At 36.5% G+C, this 20,711-nt stretch overlaps 1 protein-coding gene across 1 annotated transcript in view; it reads right to left on the bottom strand.

Moving 5' to 3' along the window:
• The window catches only part of LARS2 (leucyl-tRNA synthetase 2, mitochondrial), a 92,714-nt gene that overhangs the window by 23,010 nt on the left and 48,993 nt on the right, over window positions 1-20,711 (bottom strand). Inside the window, exons 10-17 of the mRNA XM_015822945.1 lie at window positions 19,120-19,224; window positions 18,360-18,475; window positions 16,915-17,198; window positions 13,975-14,073; window positions 12,207-12,344; window positions 8,089-8,192; window positions 2,738-2,920; window positions 936-1,105 (exon numbers count right to left, since the gene is read on the bottom strand). Of these exons, the coding sequence (XP_015678431.1) occupies window positions 936-1,105; window positions 2,738-2,920; window positions 8,089-8,192; window positions 12,207-12,344; window positions 13,975-14,073; window positions 16,915-17,198; window positions 18,360-18,475; window positions 19,120-19,224 (1,199 nt within the window). The remainder of the gene's footprint in view (window positions 1-935; window positions 1,106-2,737; window positions 2,921-8,088; window positions 8,193-12,206; window positions 12,345-13,974; window positions 14,074-16,914; window positions 17,199-18,359; window positions 18,476-19,119; window positions 19,225-20,711) is intronic.

Below are 20,711 nucleotides of genomic sequence, written 5' to 3'. Positions count from 1 at the left end.
TCCCTTTGCACTGACAAATGTATGATGAATTTAACCATGTTTATTAATATGCACCACTACCAGCTAGCTCAGGGGTCTTCAAACTTGGCACTTTTAAGACTTGTGGACTTCAACTCCCAGAATTCCTCAGCCCTCATGGCTGGTTGAGGAATTCTGGGAGCTGAGATCCACAGGTCTTAAATTTGCTAAGTTTGTAGACTCCTGAGCTAGCTGGTTTGCCCTTCTGAGCTCTTTCACAGTGTTGTAAGAATGCACTCCCCTCCCAATCCCTCCCCTGTACCATTAAAGACACAGGAATCAAGTGCAAAGCAAGAAAATAAAGAAACAAACTGTTTTTTTTCTTTTTAAGCTGCCTCAGGCGTGTCACGTGTCACAATGTTGCAATTCTAGACTGAAAGGCTCTGGCAATTGCGAAAAGCTTTAGCTTTAAATTAAGCCTCTTTACCTTCAAAGAAAACTTTCTAAAAGCCAGACAGACTCAATTAAAGGGGGTAAAACTAATAACATTTGTTTAAAGGGATTAAACCTTTCCAGTTGTCTTTTTTCCCCTTCCCCCACCCAAACCACGTTCTTTTATAACCTCTCCCCTCTTCCCCCCCTTTTTTTCTTCAGTTCACTTCCAGCTCCGAGCTGCTTCTGGAAGCGCCAATCAGCTGGAGCCCTGCCAGCTCCTGGGGCTTCTGCCGAGCCCAGACAGTCCTGCAGCTGCCTCTCCCTCAGGCTTAGTTCACTTCGCCTCATTCCCCTCCCCTGCCACACTTGGCTAGCAATCGCGTACCACCTGCCATGTGGCAAAGTACCACAAGCGGTACGCGTACCACCGGTTGAAAAGCTCTGGTCTAGACAAGTAAAAAATTATATCTCTGTTGCAGTTGGTGTTAAACATCAGTTAAACTTTGCTAACATGTTTGCAATAGGCAGAATCTCTTTCCAACCTCAGAGACAGTGAAGTTCTTCTGTATCCAGATATGTTTGGCATTCAGCTTATCTTTCTGGTTAAGTAAGTGAGGACTGGGTAGAGGACCACCATTTCTGGCTTCTATAAATTTAGTTGCCAGGAGCCAGATGCGGGTTTGCCATCGTAACACCCCAGGGATTGCATCAGCTAAATGAAAAATGATAAAACAGAAGTTTTCATTAGCTCACATTAAGATAGCAATTTCAGCTAGGAAAAAAGAAAAAAATAATGAATAGTTCTGCCCTTCTTTACTAATCAGTCATTAGTGCCAGTTTTTAATTTTAGAACAATTAAAAACATTCTTATTTAATTGGGATAAAATGATATTTAACTTGTTTGATGGTATAGCAAGTACTCATTGTATTTAAAATATTCTGTTTTTCCTTTCTTTCTTCAGGCTTATGATTTAGTGCTAGGAACCATTTACCAGATCTGTCCACTGTAAAGTTAGATAAAAAAGTGATGTCTAAACCAACTGCTCTCTTAACTTGGAAATAAAGAAATACAGATTCTAGTAGTGCTGCTTACAGAAGGAAGATAAGACATTCCCCACTTTCTACAGAATTAAAGAATATGAGCTTATAACAGTTCAGATCCTCATATCCGAGTTGCTACTTGATAGATCTGCATCATAAATACTTCTGCATAATCACTGAAAACAACCCTCTAATTCTCACAATTGTACCCTCTATGGTAAGGGTGTCAAACTGGCAGCCCGTGGGCCGGATGCGCAGGCCACGCCCACCCTGACTCCGCAAAAGCAAAAACATTGCAATACATCATGTGACGTGATCGAGTTTGAAACCTGTGCTCTATGAGCATCCCTTTTATATGAATGTTAAGGATTCTTCTGCTCTTCTAACTAATGGCAAAGTGCAAAATTCTGTGGTCAGCCAATATCTATTTACACACATTTGTTGTGCAATAAAAAGCAAACTACTCTGTGTGGGGAACAGAGCTACCCTCAGATTGTTCAACTAGGATGAGGAAGGAATGATGGGACTAATGTCATTAAGGCCCCATGACCTCATGAGGAAAATAGGCCAAGAGGGAGGGAGTTGACAAGAGGTCAGCCAGCAAACAAATAATTCCTTCCCCCAGTTCCATGAGGATTATTGTGTTAACTTGCAATGTTAACTGACTCATCTATGACCCTTGTATGGCTTTGTACAGACAGAGAAGTAACAATGTGGTTTCAGATCAATGAAGGAGTTGTACATAGGAAGAATCTAAATTGATACATCCTGTCAGGGAGTTACATTTATACTTAATATTAAATGTTTCTTTCAAAAACACATCTGCTTCTGTTTTCAGTAGCATTCAAAATATCTCCCAAAAAAAAATCACATACACTCTAATGACTTTTTTCCAGTGTACTGAACTGTAGTTTCCATGAGCTGGAATATTTGATGACTGAGAATTAAGGCACACCTGGATGCTGCCAGCTTGAGGAAGGTTGCCATAAAACATTTGTGCCTGGCAAATATTTGGAATGGAAAGGGCCCAGAAAGTGTGTTTGGGCTACAGGTTAGAGAAGGTTGCTAGAAAGAGAAATGGATGTCTTCCTATGGCAACTTGTAAATAGCACAACTATAAATAACAAAGTATGAAAGAAAACCCAATAAATATACTTCAATTCTGACCAGATATTTTCTTCATGAAAACAGCAAAAAGATTTAATCTGGGAATTTTGTCAGCATTTTGAAAGTATAAAAGGAATTTTGCAACAAAAATATCAATTGATATCAGAAGAATTTGGGTTTTTGGAAGGATTCTTACTCTTTGCTTCCCATAAGATGTCCTGCTCTGGAGGGGCAGTAAATAGGATGTATAGCCGGACTGTATCAATTCCATACTTCTGAATTATATCTTCAGGTTCAATTCCATTGTACTTGGATTTGCTCATTTTTTCCCACAATAACTGCAGTTTCTCTTTGTTTTTTGCATGAATGGGTTCAGGACCTAAATATATACATCAAGAAAAATGTAAGATACAACCTCAGAAATATTTCACATTAAGAGGTGATTGCTTTAAATCCTTTGCTGCACCCATGTTCAAAATGTATTCTATTCAAGGTCATCTTCAGTAAGCAGGTTGTAGTCATACTGGCTGAGGTGAAAGGAATGGTTCTCCTGTCTGAAGGAGTTAAGTTTGAAAGGCAGGTCTTTGGAATAAAAAATTGAATTGTTTATTCTCTTCTAGGAATTTTTACTTATCCAAATTAGATAATATTTGTACTGTACATAGAAATTTTTAATTTTTCTTACTTTAAATTCAATAATGTGCAAAATAATTTGTTTGTATTAAATGTGAAGATTATAATAATTAAAAAACCTTTCTTGCACATCATCATCACAGTTCACCTTTCCTGGGATGGGTTGATCTCATATAAAATATATTTACCCCATGTAATATCTAATGTCCCACTTATAGCAATTCACATCTGGTTCATCCCCTGAATGTCAGCCCCAAATGAGCTATGCTTTTATCAAAATATAAAAACCCCACAAAGCTCACAATTTAACTATCTGCAACAGCTTGATCAGCAATAGTAGATATTATTGTGCGTATCTATGGCAAAAATTTACATTTCTACACCCTCAAAGCTGATTAATTTGATTAAAGGTGCATAGTATTTAATGAAGTAAAGATTAAATATCAAACTTTGGTCTCTAGTCAGGTATTCAACAATTTTTCCTATCACATTAAATATATATAATTTAGCAATAATTGTAAAGATCTCTAGGACTCCATCCAAAGTTATGCATAAAAGTTATGCATAAAAAAGCCAACATTCTTCACTTAGAAATACTATGGGCCAACTAGAAACACTCAGCTAGCAGCATCTTAGGCATAAAATTGTTTATCAATCAATAAAAACATTCATTGTTGAACTATAATATCTCTAGTAAATCAGCTAGCTCAAGGGGTTAAATAATGTTACTAAGGTCTGATAAATAACATTCTCTAATAAATAGAACTTTTCACTAAACTGGCATTTGATTTTGTCTGATTATACAGTGGATATAAAAAGTCTACCCCCCCCCGTTTTTGAGATATATAAAAAAAATCGGACCAAGATAAATCAATTCAGATTTTTTCTCACCTTTAATACAATATAACATACAAGCTGTACCATTCAACTGAAAAACAAACAGATCTTTAGGGAAAAAAATAAAAATAAATCACATACAATAAAGTAGTTGCATAAGTGTGCACAACCAATAATATTTTGTTGAAACATTTTTTTGATTTTATGACAGCATAGAGTATGAACAGTAAACAGGGTGAACTAGAAATCCAGGTAAATGAGGGCAGATATGATATTGTTGCCATTGCGGAAACATGGTGGGATGAAATCCACAAATGGAACACAAAGCTAGAGGGATTTAAATTATTTTAAGAACCACTGAACCATACTTTTCAAAGATCCTGTAGCACTGTGGAACTACTAGAGGACTAGAAAAGACTGATGTAGTTCCCATCTTCAAAAAAGGGGGAAAAATGGATCCAGGAAATTACAGACCTATCAGCCTGATCTCAACACCTAGGAAGATTCTGAAAAAGATAATCAAACAATGAATCAGCGAACACCTAGAGGCAAACAAAATCATTACTAAAAGCCAACATGGGTTTATCAAAAACAGATCATGCCAGACAAATCTTATTGCATTCTTTGACCAAGTGACAAATTAGTGGACCAGAGGAATGCTGTGGATATAATTTACTTGGACTTCAGTAAGGCATTTGATAACCTACTACTTGATAACCTACTACTTGTGGGTTAGACAGCATCACCACCAGATGGATTCATAGCTGGCTGACTGGCAGTACTCAGCGTGTGATCCTCAATGGAACTGCATCTACATGGAGAGAAGAGTGTAGTGGGGTGCCCCAGGGCTGTTCTGGGCCCAGTGCTCTTCAACATCATCAACGATCTGGACGAGGGGATAGATAGGGAACTCATCAAATTTGCAGACGACACCAAGCTGGCAGGAATAGCCAACACTCCAGAAGATAGGCTTAAGATACAGAAGGATCTGGACAGACTTGAACACTGGGCGCTATCTAACAAAATGAAATTCAATGGTGAAAAAAGTAAGGTTATACATTTAGGCAAGAAAAACCAAATGTACAGGTATAGTATGGGGGTACCTTGCTCAATAGTAGTAACTGTGAGAGGGATCTTGGAATCCTAGTGGACAATCACTCAAATATGAGCCAGCAGTGTGCTGCAGCTGCCAAAAAAGCCAACACAGTGCTAGGCTGCATTAACACAGGGATAGAAGCAAGATCACGTGAAGTGTTAATACCACTTTACAATGCCTTGGTAAGGCCACACTTGGAATACTACTTCCAGTTTTGGTCACCACGATGTAAAAAAGATGTTGAGACTCTAGAAAGAGTACAGAGAAGAGCAACAAAGATGATTAGAGGACTGGGGGCTAAAACATATAAGGAACGGTTGCTGGAATTGGGTATGTCTAGTTTAATGAAGAGAAGGATGAGGGGGGACATGATAGCAGTGTTCCAATATCTCAGGGGCTGCCACAAAGAAGAGGGAGTCAAGACATTCTCCAAGGCGCCTGAAGGCAGGACAAGAAGTAACGGATGGAAACTAATCAAGGAGAGAAGCAACCTAGAACTAAGGAGCAACTTCCTGACAGAACAATTAACAATTCACCAGAAGCGGTAAATGCTCCAACACTGGTAGTTTTTAAGAAAAGACTGGACAGCCATTATCTGAAATGGTATAGGGTTTCCTGCCTGAGCAGGGGGTTGGACTAGATGACCTACAACAGTGGTGGCGAACCTATGGCACGGGTGCCAGAGGCGGCACTCAGAGCCCTCTCTGTGGGCACGCGCACCGTCGCCCCAGTCCTAGGCCTTCAGCTGGGTTTTATAAAACCTTTTCGCTTTAGGCCTCCGCCGCCGTGTGCAAAAAAAAAAAGTTCAATCAATCAATCAATTTCAACTTCTCGCGGGAAAAAAAAGATCTTGCAAAGTTGGAATTGATTGATTGAACTTTTTAGTCCCACCCAGTCTGCTGTTACCACCGCAGCCACGCCCAGCCAATGGGCCACGCCCACCCAACAGGCCAGACCCACCTGGCACCCGACGATGCATAAGTGGGTTTTGGGTTACAGTTTGGGCACTCAGTCTCTAAAAGGTTCGCCATCACTGACCTACAAGGTCTCTTCCTCCTCTTCCTTCATAATAATAATAATAATAATAATAATAATAATAATAATAATAATAATAATAATAATAATAATAATAACAACAACAACAACAACAATAATAATAATAATAATAATGTTTTTTTGGGGGTAGGAGCCTATTAGTATGGCACATCTGGCTTTGGGAAAATAGGCTTTCTGCCTATTTTTCATGCAAAAGTGCTTCAAATCTGTCAGATTGCAAGGGCACAGCCCTCTTCAGCTTACCCCACAGATTTTCAATTGAATTCAGATCCAGGTTCTGACTCGGCTTTCCAAAAACTTTGATGTATTTCTGGTAAATTCATTCTTGTATTAATTTAGGGGTATGCTTTGGCTGGTTGACATGTTGAAAGGTGAAATTCCTCTTCATCTCCAGCATATTAGAGGCCTGAAGGTTTTGTGCCAAAATTAATTGATATTTGGAACTGTCCGTAATTCCTTCCATCTTCACTGAAGCCCCAGTTCCAGTTGAAGAAAAGCAGCCACAAAGCATAATGTTGCCGCCATCTTGCTTCACTGTGGGTATGGTGTACTTTTGGTGTTGTGAAGCGCTGTTTTTGTGTCAAACACACTTTTTGGAATTATGGCCAAAAAGTTCAACCTTGATCTCATCACACTATAATACATTTTCCCACATGCTTTTGTCAGACATGAGTTTTTGCAAAATGTGGTTGGGTTTGGATGTTTTTCTTGTAAGAAAAAGCTTCTGTCTTGCCACCATATTTCACAGCCCAGACATATGAAGAATAAGGGAAATTGTTGTCACATGCAGTACATAACCATTCTTGTCAAAAATTCCAGACTCTCTTTTAAAGTTGCTATAGGCCTCTTGACAGTCTCTAGAACCAGTTTTCTTGTTTTTTTCATCAGTTTTGGAGGGACATTCATTTGTTAGAAATGTCACTGTTCTACCACATTTTCTCCACATATTAATGACTGTCTTCATTGTGTTCAATGGTATATCCAATGCCTTGAAAATTTTTCTTCTCCTGATGGATACCTTCCAGGAATGAGATCCCTTTGATACTTTGTATACTATTTGTAGGCCATAGTTTTTGCTGCAAGAGGCAACTGAATAAATGTCAGAAAAATCCTATTAGAATAGCTAAACTTTACATGGGCTTGATCAGAATCATTTAATTAGGAAGTGTGTACTGACTACTATTTAACATCAAGTCGAATATAATTGGTTAATTCTGAAGAAAGTTACATCCCTATTTATAGAAAGATATGCACATTTATGCAACCCCATTATTAAAGGTTTTTTATTTTTATTTCCCCCCCTGAAAAATTCTGGTGATTTATCTTGATCAGTTTTTTTTAGATTTCAAAAATCTGGCATTTTAACAGGAGTGTATAGATTTTTTTTTATACTCACTGCATCTAGAATGATATCATACCCTGTAGCAACATCACTAGAGATGTCATGAAATGGAGAAACTGTTTGTGTCAAACTTGGAGCAAACCATTATATCACAGAGATCCTGCTGAACCATTTCAGATCAGCTATGGTTCAGCAGACTACTTTGCTAGTTTCAGATTTCAGACAAAACAAAATCCAGACAGGCAAGTAGGGCAAGGCTCATACACATTGCCTCTTCACTTTCAGCCTCTGCATAGAAATTCCCAGCAAAAATATCCAACTGAACTACCACTGACATTTTCATCTTCCCTTCTCTCCCTGTTAGTTTCTGCCAAAGTCCAAAATACACTTTCTTCTCAGGATCTACCCTCTTTCTCAGCTACTACCAACATCCCAGCATGGCATATCACACCAGACCCTCTGTCAGCAATGCTTTTGGCTGCCTTCTACCCAAAGCAAAAGAGTCTCAAATACCAAACATGAATGTTTCAATTCAGGCCCAGGCCCGTGCAAAACACTATGCACATTGCTAAGCCTCACTTACCAGAAAAATCAATTTCTTCTCTTTTCAAATACTGGCCCGTTTTTGGTAGCTTGAATGTTTGATTCTTGATTAGTCCTTGAACTAAGAGCTTATGAAAAGGTTCTCTAAGGACAGAAAAATGTTGAAATGGTCAAGATACATTTCAAGAATATTCTATTTACATAATTTTAATAGTGGAATATCACAACAAGCATATAATGAACGGAGATTTGGGGCTTTCCAAAGTTAACTGTACATCAATATATTTGAAGGATTTTAAACTGGGGAATCAGAGAAAGGTAATATAACTCATTGACTAATGATTAGAAACATGAATGCAAAAGTATAATAAAATTAGGAGCTATTCAATGAGGGAACTATGAAGATGTACACTATCTAGCCTTTCCTAACTTGGTGCCCTGCAGGTCTTTTGTTCTGCAATTTCCATATTTCTTAGCCATCTTGTTACACAGGAAGTGGTCTGCCCAATCTTTAGATAGTAAGTGTTCCCTGTTGGATAATCTCAATTCTGAACAGCACGAAGGATTCAAGACCAGTCATGAAAGCTGGGCAGATACCAAATTCAGACTTGGATGTCAATGCTGTCCCCAAGAACTCTTTTAATCAGATATCCTTAATTCAGATTATACTTCACTTCTTGCTGTCCAGTTCAAGAAACAGATAAGTTAGCAGTTGAATGCTAGAGTGCAAGCCGTTCTGCAAGATATCGAAGGCAGTTACATTCTTAGGTAGATAAACATATGCAGCTGGGTGATTTTAGTAAAAGAACATAACATAAAATAATACACACAATAATACAGTACAATTTTCCAAAGTAAATAGTCATAATTGGTGAAATTGATAAATAGCAAAAGGACAGGACTTCTTTTTTATACACAAGGATATTTTGCCATTCAAAATCAATCTATCTAAAATTTCCAAACTTTACTAGACATGGAGAAGTCAACTTAAGGTAGGGTTACATAGGTAAGCTTAGATCGCCAGTTTGGTCTAGCAGTTAAGGTACTAGGTTAGAAAACAAGAAACAGTGAGCTCAAGGGCATTAGCCAAGAAAGCCAGCTGGGTGACTTGGGGCCAGTCTCCCTTAGTCCAACCTACCTCACAGGGTTGTGATTGTGGAGAAAATAGGTGGAGGAAGGGTGTCTTGGATACATTTGTTGCCTTGAGTTATTTGTAAAAATAATAAGAGTGGGATGCAAATAAATAAGTAAGATAAGCTTCCAACTTAGAGTTAATTTTTTAGGGAATGTTTTATTTTTTATTATATAGTGCAGATTCACATATATTCCCTTGTTGATTCAAGCTAAGTTTTCAGTTTGTGTTTGCCTGCAGAAATTGCTACTTGAGAAAGGTCAAATTATTTTACCATCTATGGAAGTAAATACAAATTCTTGTTTGTAAAGATGAAGAAGAGGAACTAATGAACAAACAACTTAAATAGAGTGCTTTTAAATGTATGAAAATCTGGAAACAGGCGATACTGAATTATTAGAAACTCTACTTCCTAGTCTACTTTCATTTATTGTTCCATTCGTTAGCAGTTATTGATGATATTACAATTAGAGCTCCCTCTCCTGGTGATAGGAAAAACTACAAGCTAACTGCTTGGCAATTAATTTAATGGAGAAGTTTGCTTTCAATTTTAGTTATCTTATATACTTTAGCACAATCCTGGACTCCTATTATTTTTTTAAATAGTTAATTTTGTATCACTGTCTATCCTTTACTAGCATAGTAACTCAGTGGGGCCCCTTTTTTGCTTGTTCTCCTGAGTAAGGAAATTACTTGAGTTTAAATTACTTGAATTTAAAGAAAAAAAACAAAGAAAACAAAAGAAAAATGAACGTACAGATGATATATTCTACATATACATATATAAATGTATAAATAAAGATATAGATTTTTATTGTTAAAGAGGAATGGAAATCTCCCACTTTAATCCTAGATCAGAACAGTTAACCAAAAGCTTTCCCATTAAGACAAAGAAGAGGGAGATGGTTACAAAGGGAACTCACTGGGCTCCTTAGGTGATTTCCATTTTAAAAATGTGGACTTACCATCTATACTGGACTACTGTAATGCTCTATACATGGGGCTCCCCATGAGGAGCATCCGGAGGCTTCAACTGGTCCAGAATGCGGCCGCGCGGGCGGTGTTGGGAGCGACGCGTCGCTCCCATGTAACGCCGCTGCTGCGCGAGCTGCACTGGTTGCCAGTGGCCTTCCGGGTGCGCTTTAAGGTGTTAGTTACCACCTTTAAAGCACTCCATGGCATAGGACCTGGATACCTCCGAGACCGCCTTCTGCCACAGATTCCCTCCCACATACCGGTACGCTCCCACAGAGCGGGCCTCCTCAGGGTGCCGTCGGCCAAGCAATGTCGGCTGGCGACCCCCAGGGGGAGGGCCTTCTCTGTGGGTGCCCCCACCCTCTGGAACGAACTACCCCCCGAGATCCGGACGATTCCGGATCTCCTAACCTTCCGCCGCGCCCTCAAGACATGGCTTTTTCAGCAAGCGGGACTGACCTAGGGTGAATTTTAAATAGGGACAATTTTAATGATTTTAATAAGACACAGCTATAAATATTTGGTTTTTAATTGGCTTTTATAGGGGAAATGTTTTATATTGTTTTAACATGCTGTGAGCCGCCCTGAGTCCCATGGGGAGAAGGGCGGCATATAAGTTAAATAAATAATAATAAAAATAATAATAAAATAATAATAGATATAACATAAAAGAAACAAAATATGATTGGGCCAAAACAAAGGCACTAGTATCACTGCTCCCCCCCCCTTTTTTCACGTCTTTCTCCAGATGATATCTTTAGACAGTAAACCCTTGGTTTAAGACTTTTTTAAAACAAGATTGTACATTAGCTATCCTTAGAGCTCTTCATGCTGAAGAATGAGGAGGAAATCCATTAATAAACAAATTGTGTAAATGCAGTGAAGGAGAAAGCATTTTGACACAATGGGTAATCTCTGCTTCACTTCTTAACCTCTGATTTCATGCCCTTCTTATTTCCATATGTCAATTTTATTATCTCTCTCTCTCTCTCAGACACACACACAAACCCACAGAGAGAGGGGGGAGGGGGGGAGGGAGGAAGAGAGAGAATTTATATTGTGCATTTGATGGGAGGTAGACTGAGATCAGAGTCACTGAATAGCTCAAAAGCTTAATGTCTGAGTGGCATCTTCCCAGCCTAGTCTAACATTAACAAAAGTATGATATTGTGGCCAGATTAGACTATATACTTTTCTTCATTACTACATTCTATGAATCAGGAATGCATATCCCTCTCTTCCAGATTTTCTTAGTTTGCCTTTGTCACCACTGTATGCCCCCACCCTCTGGAACGAACTACCCCCCGAGATCCGGATGATTCCGGATCTCCTTACTTTCCGCCGCGCCCTCAAGACATGGCTTTTCCAGCAAGCGGGCCTGACCTAGGGAGGATTTTAGGTAGGGATGATTTTAAGAAAATTTTAATTGACACACAGCTTCCAATATTTGGCTTTTAATTTGGTTTTATGGGGTTTTTTTGTTTTTTGATGTATTTTGTTTGTATCTGTTTTAATATGCTGTGCACCGCCCTGAGTCCTACAGGAGAAGGGCGGTATATAAATTAAATTATTATTATTATTATTATTATCCTCATGGGTCTAGTGTTCAATAGATTGCGTATACATTAAATCCAATGTATTAAGCTCATATCTCATAGTTAATTCCCTTGACTGTACCACCAGAGCTTTATACATATATATGAATCTTTTTAATATTAATAATATTTATGGATAACTGACAATAGTAGATGTTGGACAAATATTTTGGAGGAGAAAAACAGACATCTTTTGATTCTCTCTTGAATACATTAAAAGTATTAAGTATATTGTTGAATCCAACTGACAATTACTAGACTTGCATTCATCTGTGGGAAAGTGGGCAATAATTTATTAGGTGTGCACGCATGTATGTATTGTGTACTCAAGCATGTTTGTAGGCACATGTACACATGAACATACTTTTACATGCATATCTAGCCTTCTTTGAGAGTTGCATATGAATAAAGCCAGAGATACTATAAGACTGAATTTGGCCTAGCCATGCCACTTACTTGTGTTTAGTCATGTTCTGATTATGACAAAAATGACTGAAAAACCTGGCAAAATACAAATGCAAGACTGCATGCTCCTTTCCTCCAATGTACAAATCTACAGGCATCCAGTAATCAGCCAAATCTTTATCAAAAGGCCTAATAGGGAAAAAATTAAAAAATAAAAATTATTAAAGAATGTTAGAATCACCTCAAATCATAATAGTCACTAAAACATTATTATCCTGATTTAAAGGGTGTTGTTAATTTGAGACTGCCATTAGGGGGCAACAAGAATATATTATATCACAACAAAATCTATTCTGAACATTCAGTGGCCACAACTCAAAAGATAGTACTTCCTTTTTAAGTCACATTGTGTATGTGGCCTTGAACAATGGTAAAGGATGTCAAACAGCTCTGTAGGAGTTATCCAGGTCTGTGCTTTTGGCAGGTGATCAAGCAGTTCTTTCAGGATAAGAATATTTATAGAAGTAGTCATTTAATACATAGGAATATGACTTTAAAAGTACTAACTGGTTGCAAGGCAAAAATTTGTTCAGAATTAGACACACACGCACACAAACTATAAATCAGGATTAATAAAATATTAACGCAAAATCATTTCAATTATAGAAAAAGTAGTCTCCAATGTAGAAATAAATGATGGATTAAGAACAAGTACTGAATCCAAGTTATGTCAGAGGAAACTGGGGAGATAAGGATAGATTTGGAAGATATTCAAATCAATATTGCTCTTACAAAAAAGGTAAAAATTTGAACTCTCCTAAAGCATCTTTAGCCATCTGAAATTTGATACAACACATTCAGGCAACACAGCTACACAATGCCGTGTTTCTCTTTAATCTTGCTGTATAAGGAAAATAGAATATGGAAATAGATGAGGCTCTAGTTTCACGATGAATAGCTCTAGTTTCTAATAATTTTACTAACGTTTTTCTAGGGTTCTTCAGTAATGGTGTTTCAAGGGAAATTTCCTGAAATAACAAGTTAGAGGATTGTTCTATGATTCCCTTTTTTCATTAACCACTGATGGATTCTTTGAGATGTAGCAGATTGTGGTATGGGAAGCTGGCTTGGAAAATGCTGGAGGTTCCTAATCCTTCCACCTGTGCTTCCTGTTCATCTCACACACATTATATGCTGCAATCTTTAAATGATACCAATCCAAAAAAAGCTTTAAACTGTTTTTCATTTGCTTTGATAATTTTTATCACTCCACTGAAGATTTCTTACTAAAGAACACTTCTATCCATTATCTTGAATATCTTCTCTAGCATAATATTGCTGTCTGTCTGTCTGTCTGTCTATTTCTGGGAAACTTGGCAGATGATAACTTGTTTGCAAATCTCATTCAACTCTATTTTTATTTCAAATAAGTTAAATATATTTGTAATATTATCTCTTCTGAATTTAAATAAGTTGTATCCAAAACACTTTTTATCCTAAAGTAGCTGTCGAAAATCTGGAAAGTTTTGACAATATATATCCTTCCAAGAGGGAAGAGGTCCACAACAGGTAAGAGAGTACCCTATGACATTTAAAGCAATCAAAGGCTAATCTTTTTATATTCTGTATCTGCAGTGAAGCCAATAACTCACAAGAGATTCTCTTAGAAGAATCATTTTTTTAACTATGCTTGGCATAAGTTGAAGACAAGTAATAGAAATATTAGCTAGAGGAGAACCTTCCACCTGGGCTATAAAAAGACTAATGAGCCTATAGAACTATATATAAGTGTAAAATGAAAAATATTCAAAGTACTTACTTTTCTGTATTGTGAGGATCAGTGTACCTTAAATAATACCAAGCTGAATCAACAAATGTATCCATTGTGTCAGTTTCTCTCCTTGCAGGCTTCTTACATCTGATAATAAATTATAATTGATATTTGTAAGGATCTATTAAGATAAAAGGGAGTAGGAGAGGGGAAGGGGGTCTGTTTTTTAAGATGGGAGAAAATACATACGGACTACCGTTCTCTCTTCACCATCTATTATGCTAATATAAGCAAATGGCGATCTAATGAGATGTAAAATCCTTAGGTCCTTACTGAGGAAATCAGAAACTAAAAAGTATTCAATAATATTCCTATTTTGATTAAGAAAAGAATGGATTCCCATATTACCATTTATTTTATTTTATTTTATTTTATTTATTAAACAAATTTATATAGCTGCCCAACCACCCACAGGTGATTTTGGGCGCTTACAACATCAAAAATCTGTATAAAAACCATAAGATCCACATTCTTGTATCCACATGGCAGCAGTATCATAATCAGATCAACCACTTAATCAGCTGCATCTCCTGCTTGTGGACCATTGACAAAACCATGTCTTCAGGGCCTTTTGGAAAAGCAACAAGGGTGGAAGCCATTCGTACATCTGGGGGAATGATATTCCACAGAGAAGGCATCACTACCAAGCAGGTCCTTTCTTGTGGTCCCACCAAATGTGCAACCCTAACAGATGCGATCTGCAACATACCCTGCCTTCCCATCCTGATGGGCTGGGTAGATATAAAGGGTGAGAGAGGGTCCTTCAAATAGCCTGGCTCCAAGTCATGTAAAGTTTTAAAGATGGTAACCTGCACCTGGAAGCAGATTGGCAGCAAATGCAGCTCCCGCAAAAGAGGTGACACATGCACAAGTCTAAGTTTAAGCAAAAGTGTTCAGACTGCTGAATTCTAACTCAACTGAAACTTTTGGATACTCTTCAAGAGTAGCCCAATGCAGAGCACATTACAATAGTCCAGACAGGATAGACTTCCCATTTAAAAAAAATCTTTGTACTGGGCTTAGGATTTATTCTACCTCTTGCTCTCTCTGCCTGTTGAGACCACTGCCATGTAGAGCATTAATAATCAATTAATTTTGTCTTGATAATCTCAAACAATCTCTCCATTAATCATCTTGTCACTATTATCTTAGTATTAAAGAAGCATCAGCTGCCACTGGGTTTTTAACGGGAACTAAGTACAGCTAAATTAATATGGAGCCATCCCTTTTATTGCAAAGGATAGGCAACACTGAATTATTCCATGATTTCCAATTAGCATGCCCAGTAGCAAGAAAATTATGTTATTGCAGCCACAAAAATTAGATGCATCAGGAAGCTTATTCCTGGTCTTGAACAAATAATTCTCTCTTTCTCTTTCCCCCTTTCACACCTTCATATTCCAGACTTCACAAGGGCTGAACACATAATTCCCTAATGCTGAACTTCACTGAATGCTGAATCACAGCATACTCTGTGGAGAAAATTCTATTAACAGGAAGAAGGAGAATGCCAACACCTAAATCTTAGAACTTATGGCTTGATCAATAGTTGGATATAACATGGCTGATGCAGGTTAAAAAAACAGCACATCACTATTAAAAGAAAAAAATATTTTGTTTTTACTCTGCTTACTGACTGGATTAACTATACCACTTCGATATATCAATTAATGTAATAAAGAAAATTATAAAAAAGAATGTACGATTTTAGATAAGAGGCAAGAGTGTTTTTCAAGTTAAGCACTGATTAATCCTCTTCTGTAACAGAGAATTGCTATGGTCTAGATTGCCCAATAACATTTTTACATTAGCTATGTTTTTAGAGGAAGACTGCTAATGACCCTAAAGAAATAAGAATTTCTCAAGATTGCCAGTGTCTGAACTTCACTTTTTATCTTGAATGCTCCTTGCAATAGCAAGAGTAAAGAATGAGCTGTGAGGCGTTACAATACAGAGGTAAGCCTTATTACCAGAAGGAATTTATTCAGAACCTCTTTGAACTATAGAGAGAAAGTGACAGGTTTACTGCCTCTGTGTTCTGAAGTATGAATGGTTTCAGATCACTTACAGCTCTGGCAAGGCAGCCTAATAATAACAAATTCATCATGTCAGCTTTGCTGAGAGCAGTGTTCCATAATACACATGATGAAGAAATAGTCTACCAAGGAATCTGGGTCTTTTCCACTCACCAACCTCATGCCCTTAAAGAGTACAGATTTAATTTCCTCAATGAATATGTAATGTTCTGAATCTGAATTATATTCTTGCAGACCAAACAAACAAGAATTTTAAATGTGGCCTGTATAAAATCCCTTTCTAATTCAAATCCCCTTTATACAGAGCAGCAGTAGGTCTCAGACTGATTACAAAAATATAAGGCAACTCATGCATTAACATTTTCTAATGCAGAGACAGTCTTTTAAAACACAAAGCAATAGCTTTTAAGTTCCTATGTTTGAAGAGTAAATACAGCAAATATATATATATATATTAGACAATGTAAAAGAAAAGTGTGTTTGTAATATCTTGCTGCAAATGAATGAATGCAGTTCCTTAATTTCTAATGTAAAAATAATAAAAAAGGTAGTAATCGATCTTACTTAGACTCTAAAAATAGATTTCTTCTTTATTTTTTTTAGCAGCTGCTTAATCTCCCAAAATACAAAAACAGTACAATAGTTAACAATTTCCTCCTAGACAAACTATGGTTCAAAGATGTAATGTGTAAACATTAGTTTATTTTTAAGTGAGCTGAACTAATTAATAATGTGAAAATTTTTAATTCTAATTCAGGGCAGAATATTTTTTAAAAACCATTAAATATTCAGCACCATGAAAATGACATAAAACCTAAAAGGTTGTGCATAATATGAAGGACCAACTTGAATGTAAACATTAAAATATTAAATATACAGAAAACATACTCACCTTGGACATGGGCAATTAACCCATTGTGAAATGGAAAGTAAAGGTGAGACCTCTTTTTCCTTAAAGGAAATAATGCTGGGCAATTGCACAGGTAAGTCCTCATAAGGTACAGGAACGGTGCCACAATTCTGACAATGAATAATTGGAATAGGGGTGCCCCAGTAACGCTGGCGTGAGATCAGCCAATCTTTTAGTTTATTACTTGTTAGGAATCCTCCTATGTTTTTATTTTTGGTTTGCTGAATGATCGCATTTAATGCCTTTTCTCTAGTCATACCTGTAAACTGTTTTACAAAAAACAAAAACAAAAGATGTGCTGCTTTACTCAACAATCACATTTTTGTAACAAACTACTTCAAGTAAATAATCTAATTAAAAATAAAGTACATACTATCATGAATAAGTGTATATTCAATTATTCATGGTAGTGTGAGCACAACTGAATTAATTTTGTATACAGTAACAGATGGAATTTATTTTAATTAATTAAAGGACAGAGGGAAGATTTTTCTATCTCAAAGGAAAGTTAAAAACCAAAGAACTGTCGGCTTCCAATTTTAATATGTACCTTAGTAGTAAACATAGAAATTTTCTGAAGTTCTGTATAGTAAATATGCTTTTTTTTTTTTTACAAAATTTGATACATCTTACCTCATACTGTAGCTCTGGCAACATTTGTTTTGAGTTAACACACTTGTTAAGCTTTTTACCATGGCAATGAAAAATAAATGCCTGTATTTTTAAAAAAAATGTATGCTGCTTAATACTCCATCACTGACAGAACGGCCAACTGTGTTACATTTGTAGGGTCTGGCAGCTGAAGGGAGTTGAGCTTTTCATATTCTGGGTCAAAATAAAATTTACTTTACTAGCACAATTGTGGATCTATCCTGAATCCATCTAAAAACCAGTGCTTATTTAAGGCAGCAGCATGTCATGAACATTAAACAGCTTAGAGCCATTGCTGCAGGTAATTGTGGCTTGTTCAGATAATTCCTGGTTTTTCTCTCCATAGCTTATTTTGATGCTAAATGAAGCATAAAGACATTGCATAATTTGGAAGCTATGTAATCTGAATAATTTAACATAGCCTATACCAGGGGTAGGCAACCTTGGCTCTTTTATGACTCGTGGACTTCAACTCCCAGAATTCCTGAGCCAGCTATGCTGAGGGAAAAGGGAGAGGTTTCCATACTGAGCCATGCTGGCTCAGAAATTCTGGGAGTTGAAGTTCACGAGTCATAAAAGAGGTAAGGTTGCCTGCCCCTGGCCTATACAGATTGCCTTTAAATTATTTTCATTTATTATTGTATTCTGCAAGTTTTAAAAAGTGCCTGATATATTACAGTACAGTACAATATGGAGAGGAATAGTATGCTCAAATTATTTACAGGCAGCATGGAAGAATTGGGAGATAAAGCAGAAACTCACACTAAAATACCAACCTCTCCAGAGTTTATCAGTTTCTCTGAGCCATCTGGAAGTGTTTCAATTACTTCAGCAAAAGCAAGGCCCAATTTTTTAGCAACTTCAGCATCATCTGGACAAATGCAAGGGATTCCTGGAAAGAAAAATTTATCTTAAAACAAATTTTCAACATGATTTCCACTTTTGTGTGAATATACAAAAGTAGCTTTCATATTAAGAGTTTATCTAATGATAGTAATTATATGCTCTGGTGACTACTTCTATTCTCCTGAAATCGTGATTCTCTATTTCTTTAAGCCTTCAGTCTTCAAATTCAAAGTGCCTTCACTTTCTTTAAACTAAGATTTTTGTGTATGCACAAAAGTTACATATAAACATAACTTTACAAGAATCAAATATATATTATATGAAATTATTTGTCTTATTTTTATCTATACTGTACATTCCAAGAATTATTACTTTTATAAATAACTCAAAGTGGCAAATATACCTAATACTCCTTCTTCTTTGTATTTTTTCTACAATAACCCAACTCCCATGAAATGGATTGTGCTTACAAAGAGTGACTGGCCCAAAGCCACCCAGCTGACCTTCATGCCTAAGCCAGGACTAAAACTAATGATCTCCTGATGTCTTCAAAATCTAAATGTGCTAACTATAATGATAACTATGTCAAGTAGATCTTTACTTCTCTTTCAAGTGGTGTAGTCAAAGATAGTTAGTTTTAATATAAATTAAACTGAAATAAAAATAATAGTGATGGTCTATTTTACTAACCTATTTTAAAATCAAGGCAGCCTTCAAACTCTGATTTTGCTGAGATGACTACAGGAATTTCCTGATTGGTGAGTAAATTCATAGCAGTCACTGAGGTAAGAGAGTCTGTAAAATGTAGTTTGTAGGTATTGAAGCATTATTTCACATGGTATATTACTCCATCAATAATATCTAAGGTAGATAAATCATACAATAATGGATATAGGTATTGCAGATGTCAGGAAGTAGAAAAAACTTCTTACCACATGTGGTGGACATGTACAAAAATACCAGAAATACATCCAGTGGACAATGCAGAAAATGTTAAAATTAAAATGAAACAACTTTTTTATTAGGAATATTTCAGAAAAATATTAAGAAATATAATAATTTAATGAGATATATGATCACAGGAGCAAGAATAAATTATGCTCACTGATGGAAAAAGGAAACATTTCTGATAATATCTGATAAGGAATTCTTGGAAACTTGGAAAACAGGTAGCAATGGCAAACTAATAGTAATAATAGAAATTTAACTAAATTTAAGAAGAACCATTCCATATATGTAAAACACATCATGCAGCATGGCAAATTTAATAATTTACAGACTGTCTCAAAGGTTTTTCCTTGAGAAAGAATAAAATGTTCCATTTCTCAATCAAGAAGCTTCATCAGTCATTCAAAAGGAAAAAAACAGTCCAGTTGCCTTTTGAAAAAGCACCTTTGAGACAACTATGATCTAGATCAGTATTTTTCAACCTTTTCACAGATTATACCACTTTTAGGACATGACAATATTTGAGTATCACCAGTGCTTAGCAAGGTGTCAAAAACTTGATGACTAAAAAAGGGGGGGAGGAATTTTGGGTTTTACTGATTAGATTTATTTGTTGTTATAGAAATAATATTATGGAAAAGTAAAATTTGAGGTTCAGTGTTAATGCTTTCTTCTAGTGCAACAGAGGAAGTCTGTTTTTTTCCCTTCTCCCCCTCACTTTCCCCCCTTTTTCCTCCCCACTGTGTCCTACTATTTGCTTTTGTATTTTTGTATTTTATTCTATAATCTAATAAAATATTATAAACTGTAGAAAAAAAAGTAAAAAAGTACCAGTTTTAATTTCTTCGGTGGCTGTTCCTTTGCTGAATCACTTTCCCTTTGCACTGACAAATGTATGATGAATTTAACCATGTTTATTAATATGCACCACTACCAGCTAGCTCAGGGGTCTTCAAACTTGGCACTTTTAAGACTTGTGGACTTCAACTCCCAGAATTCCTCAGCCCTCATGGCTGGTTGAGGAACTCTGGGAGTTGAGATCCACAGGTCTTAAGGTTGCTAAGTTTGTAGACCCCTAAGCTAGCTGGTTTGCCCTTCTGAGCTCTAAGAATGTCTGTTCTTCTATTTTTCCCAATTTCAGATTGAATTTGATTTCCTAATTCTCAATAGTGTTCTAAAGACTAATATGGATCACACACTTTGGCCACCGCAAAGGAACTTGAGTTAATCTCTTACTTGAAAGAATCCATGAGAGAATTAAAATCTTTAACATATCTCTATCAAAACTTCAACAATATTTTTAAAGTGGACATTTCTAAGATAAAGAATTGGAA

The sequence above is a fragment of the Protobothrops mucrosquamatus genome, unplaced genomic scaffold, assembly GCF_001527695.2.
Source record: "Protobothrops mucrosquamatus isolate PMUCROS unplaced genomic scaffold, P.Mucros_1.0 scaffold_177, whole genome shotgun sequence".
Taxonomy (NCBI): domain Eukaryota; kingdom Metazoa; phylum Chordata; class Lepidosauria; order Squamata; family Viperidae; genus Protobothrops; species Protobothrops mucrosquamatus.
This window is presented reverse-complemented; position numbering and strand designations above follow the sequence as displayed.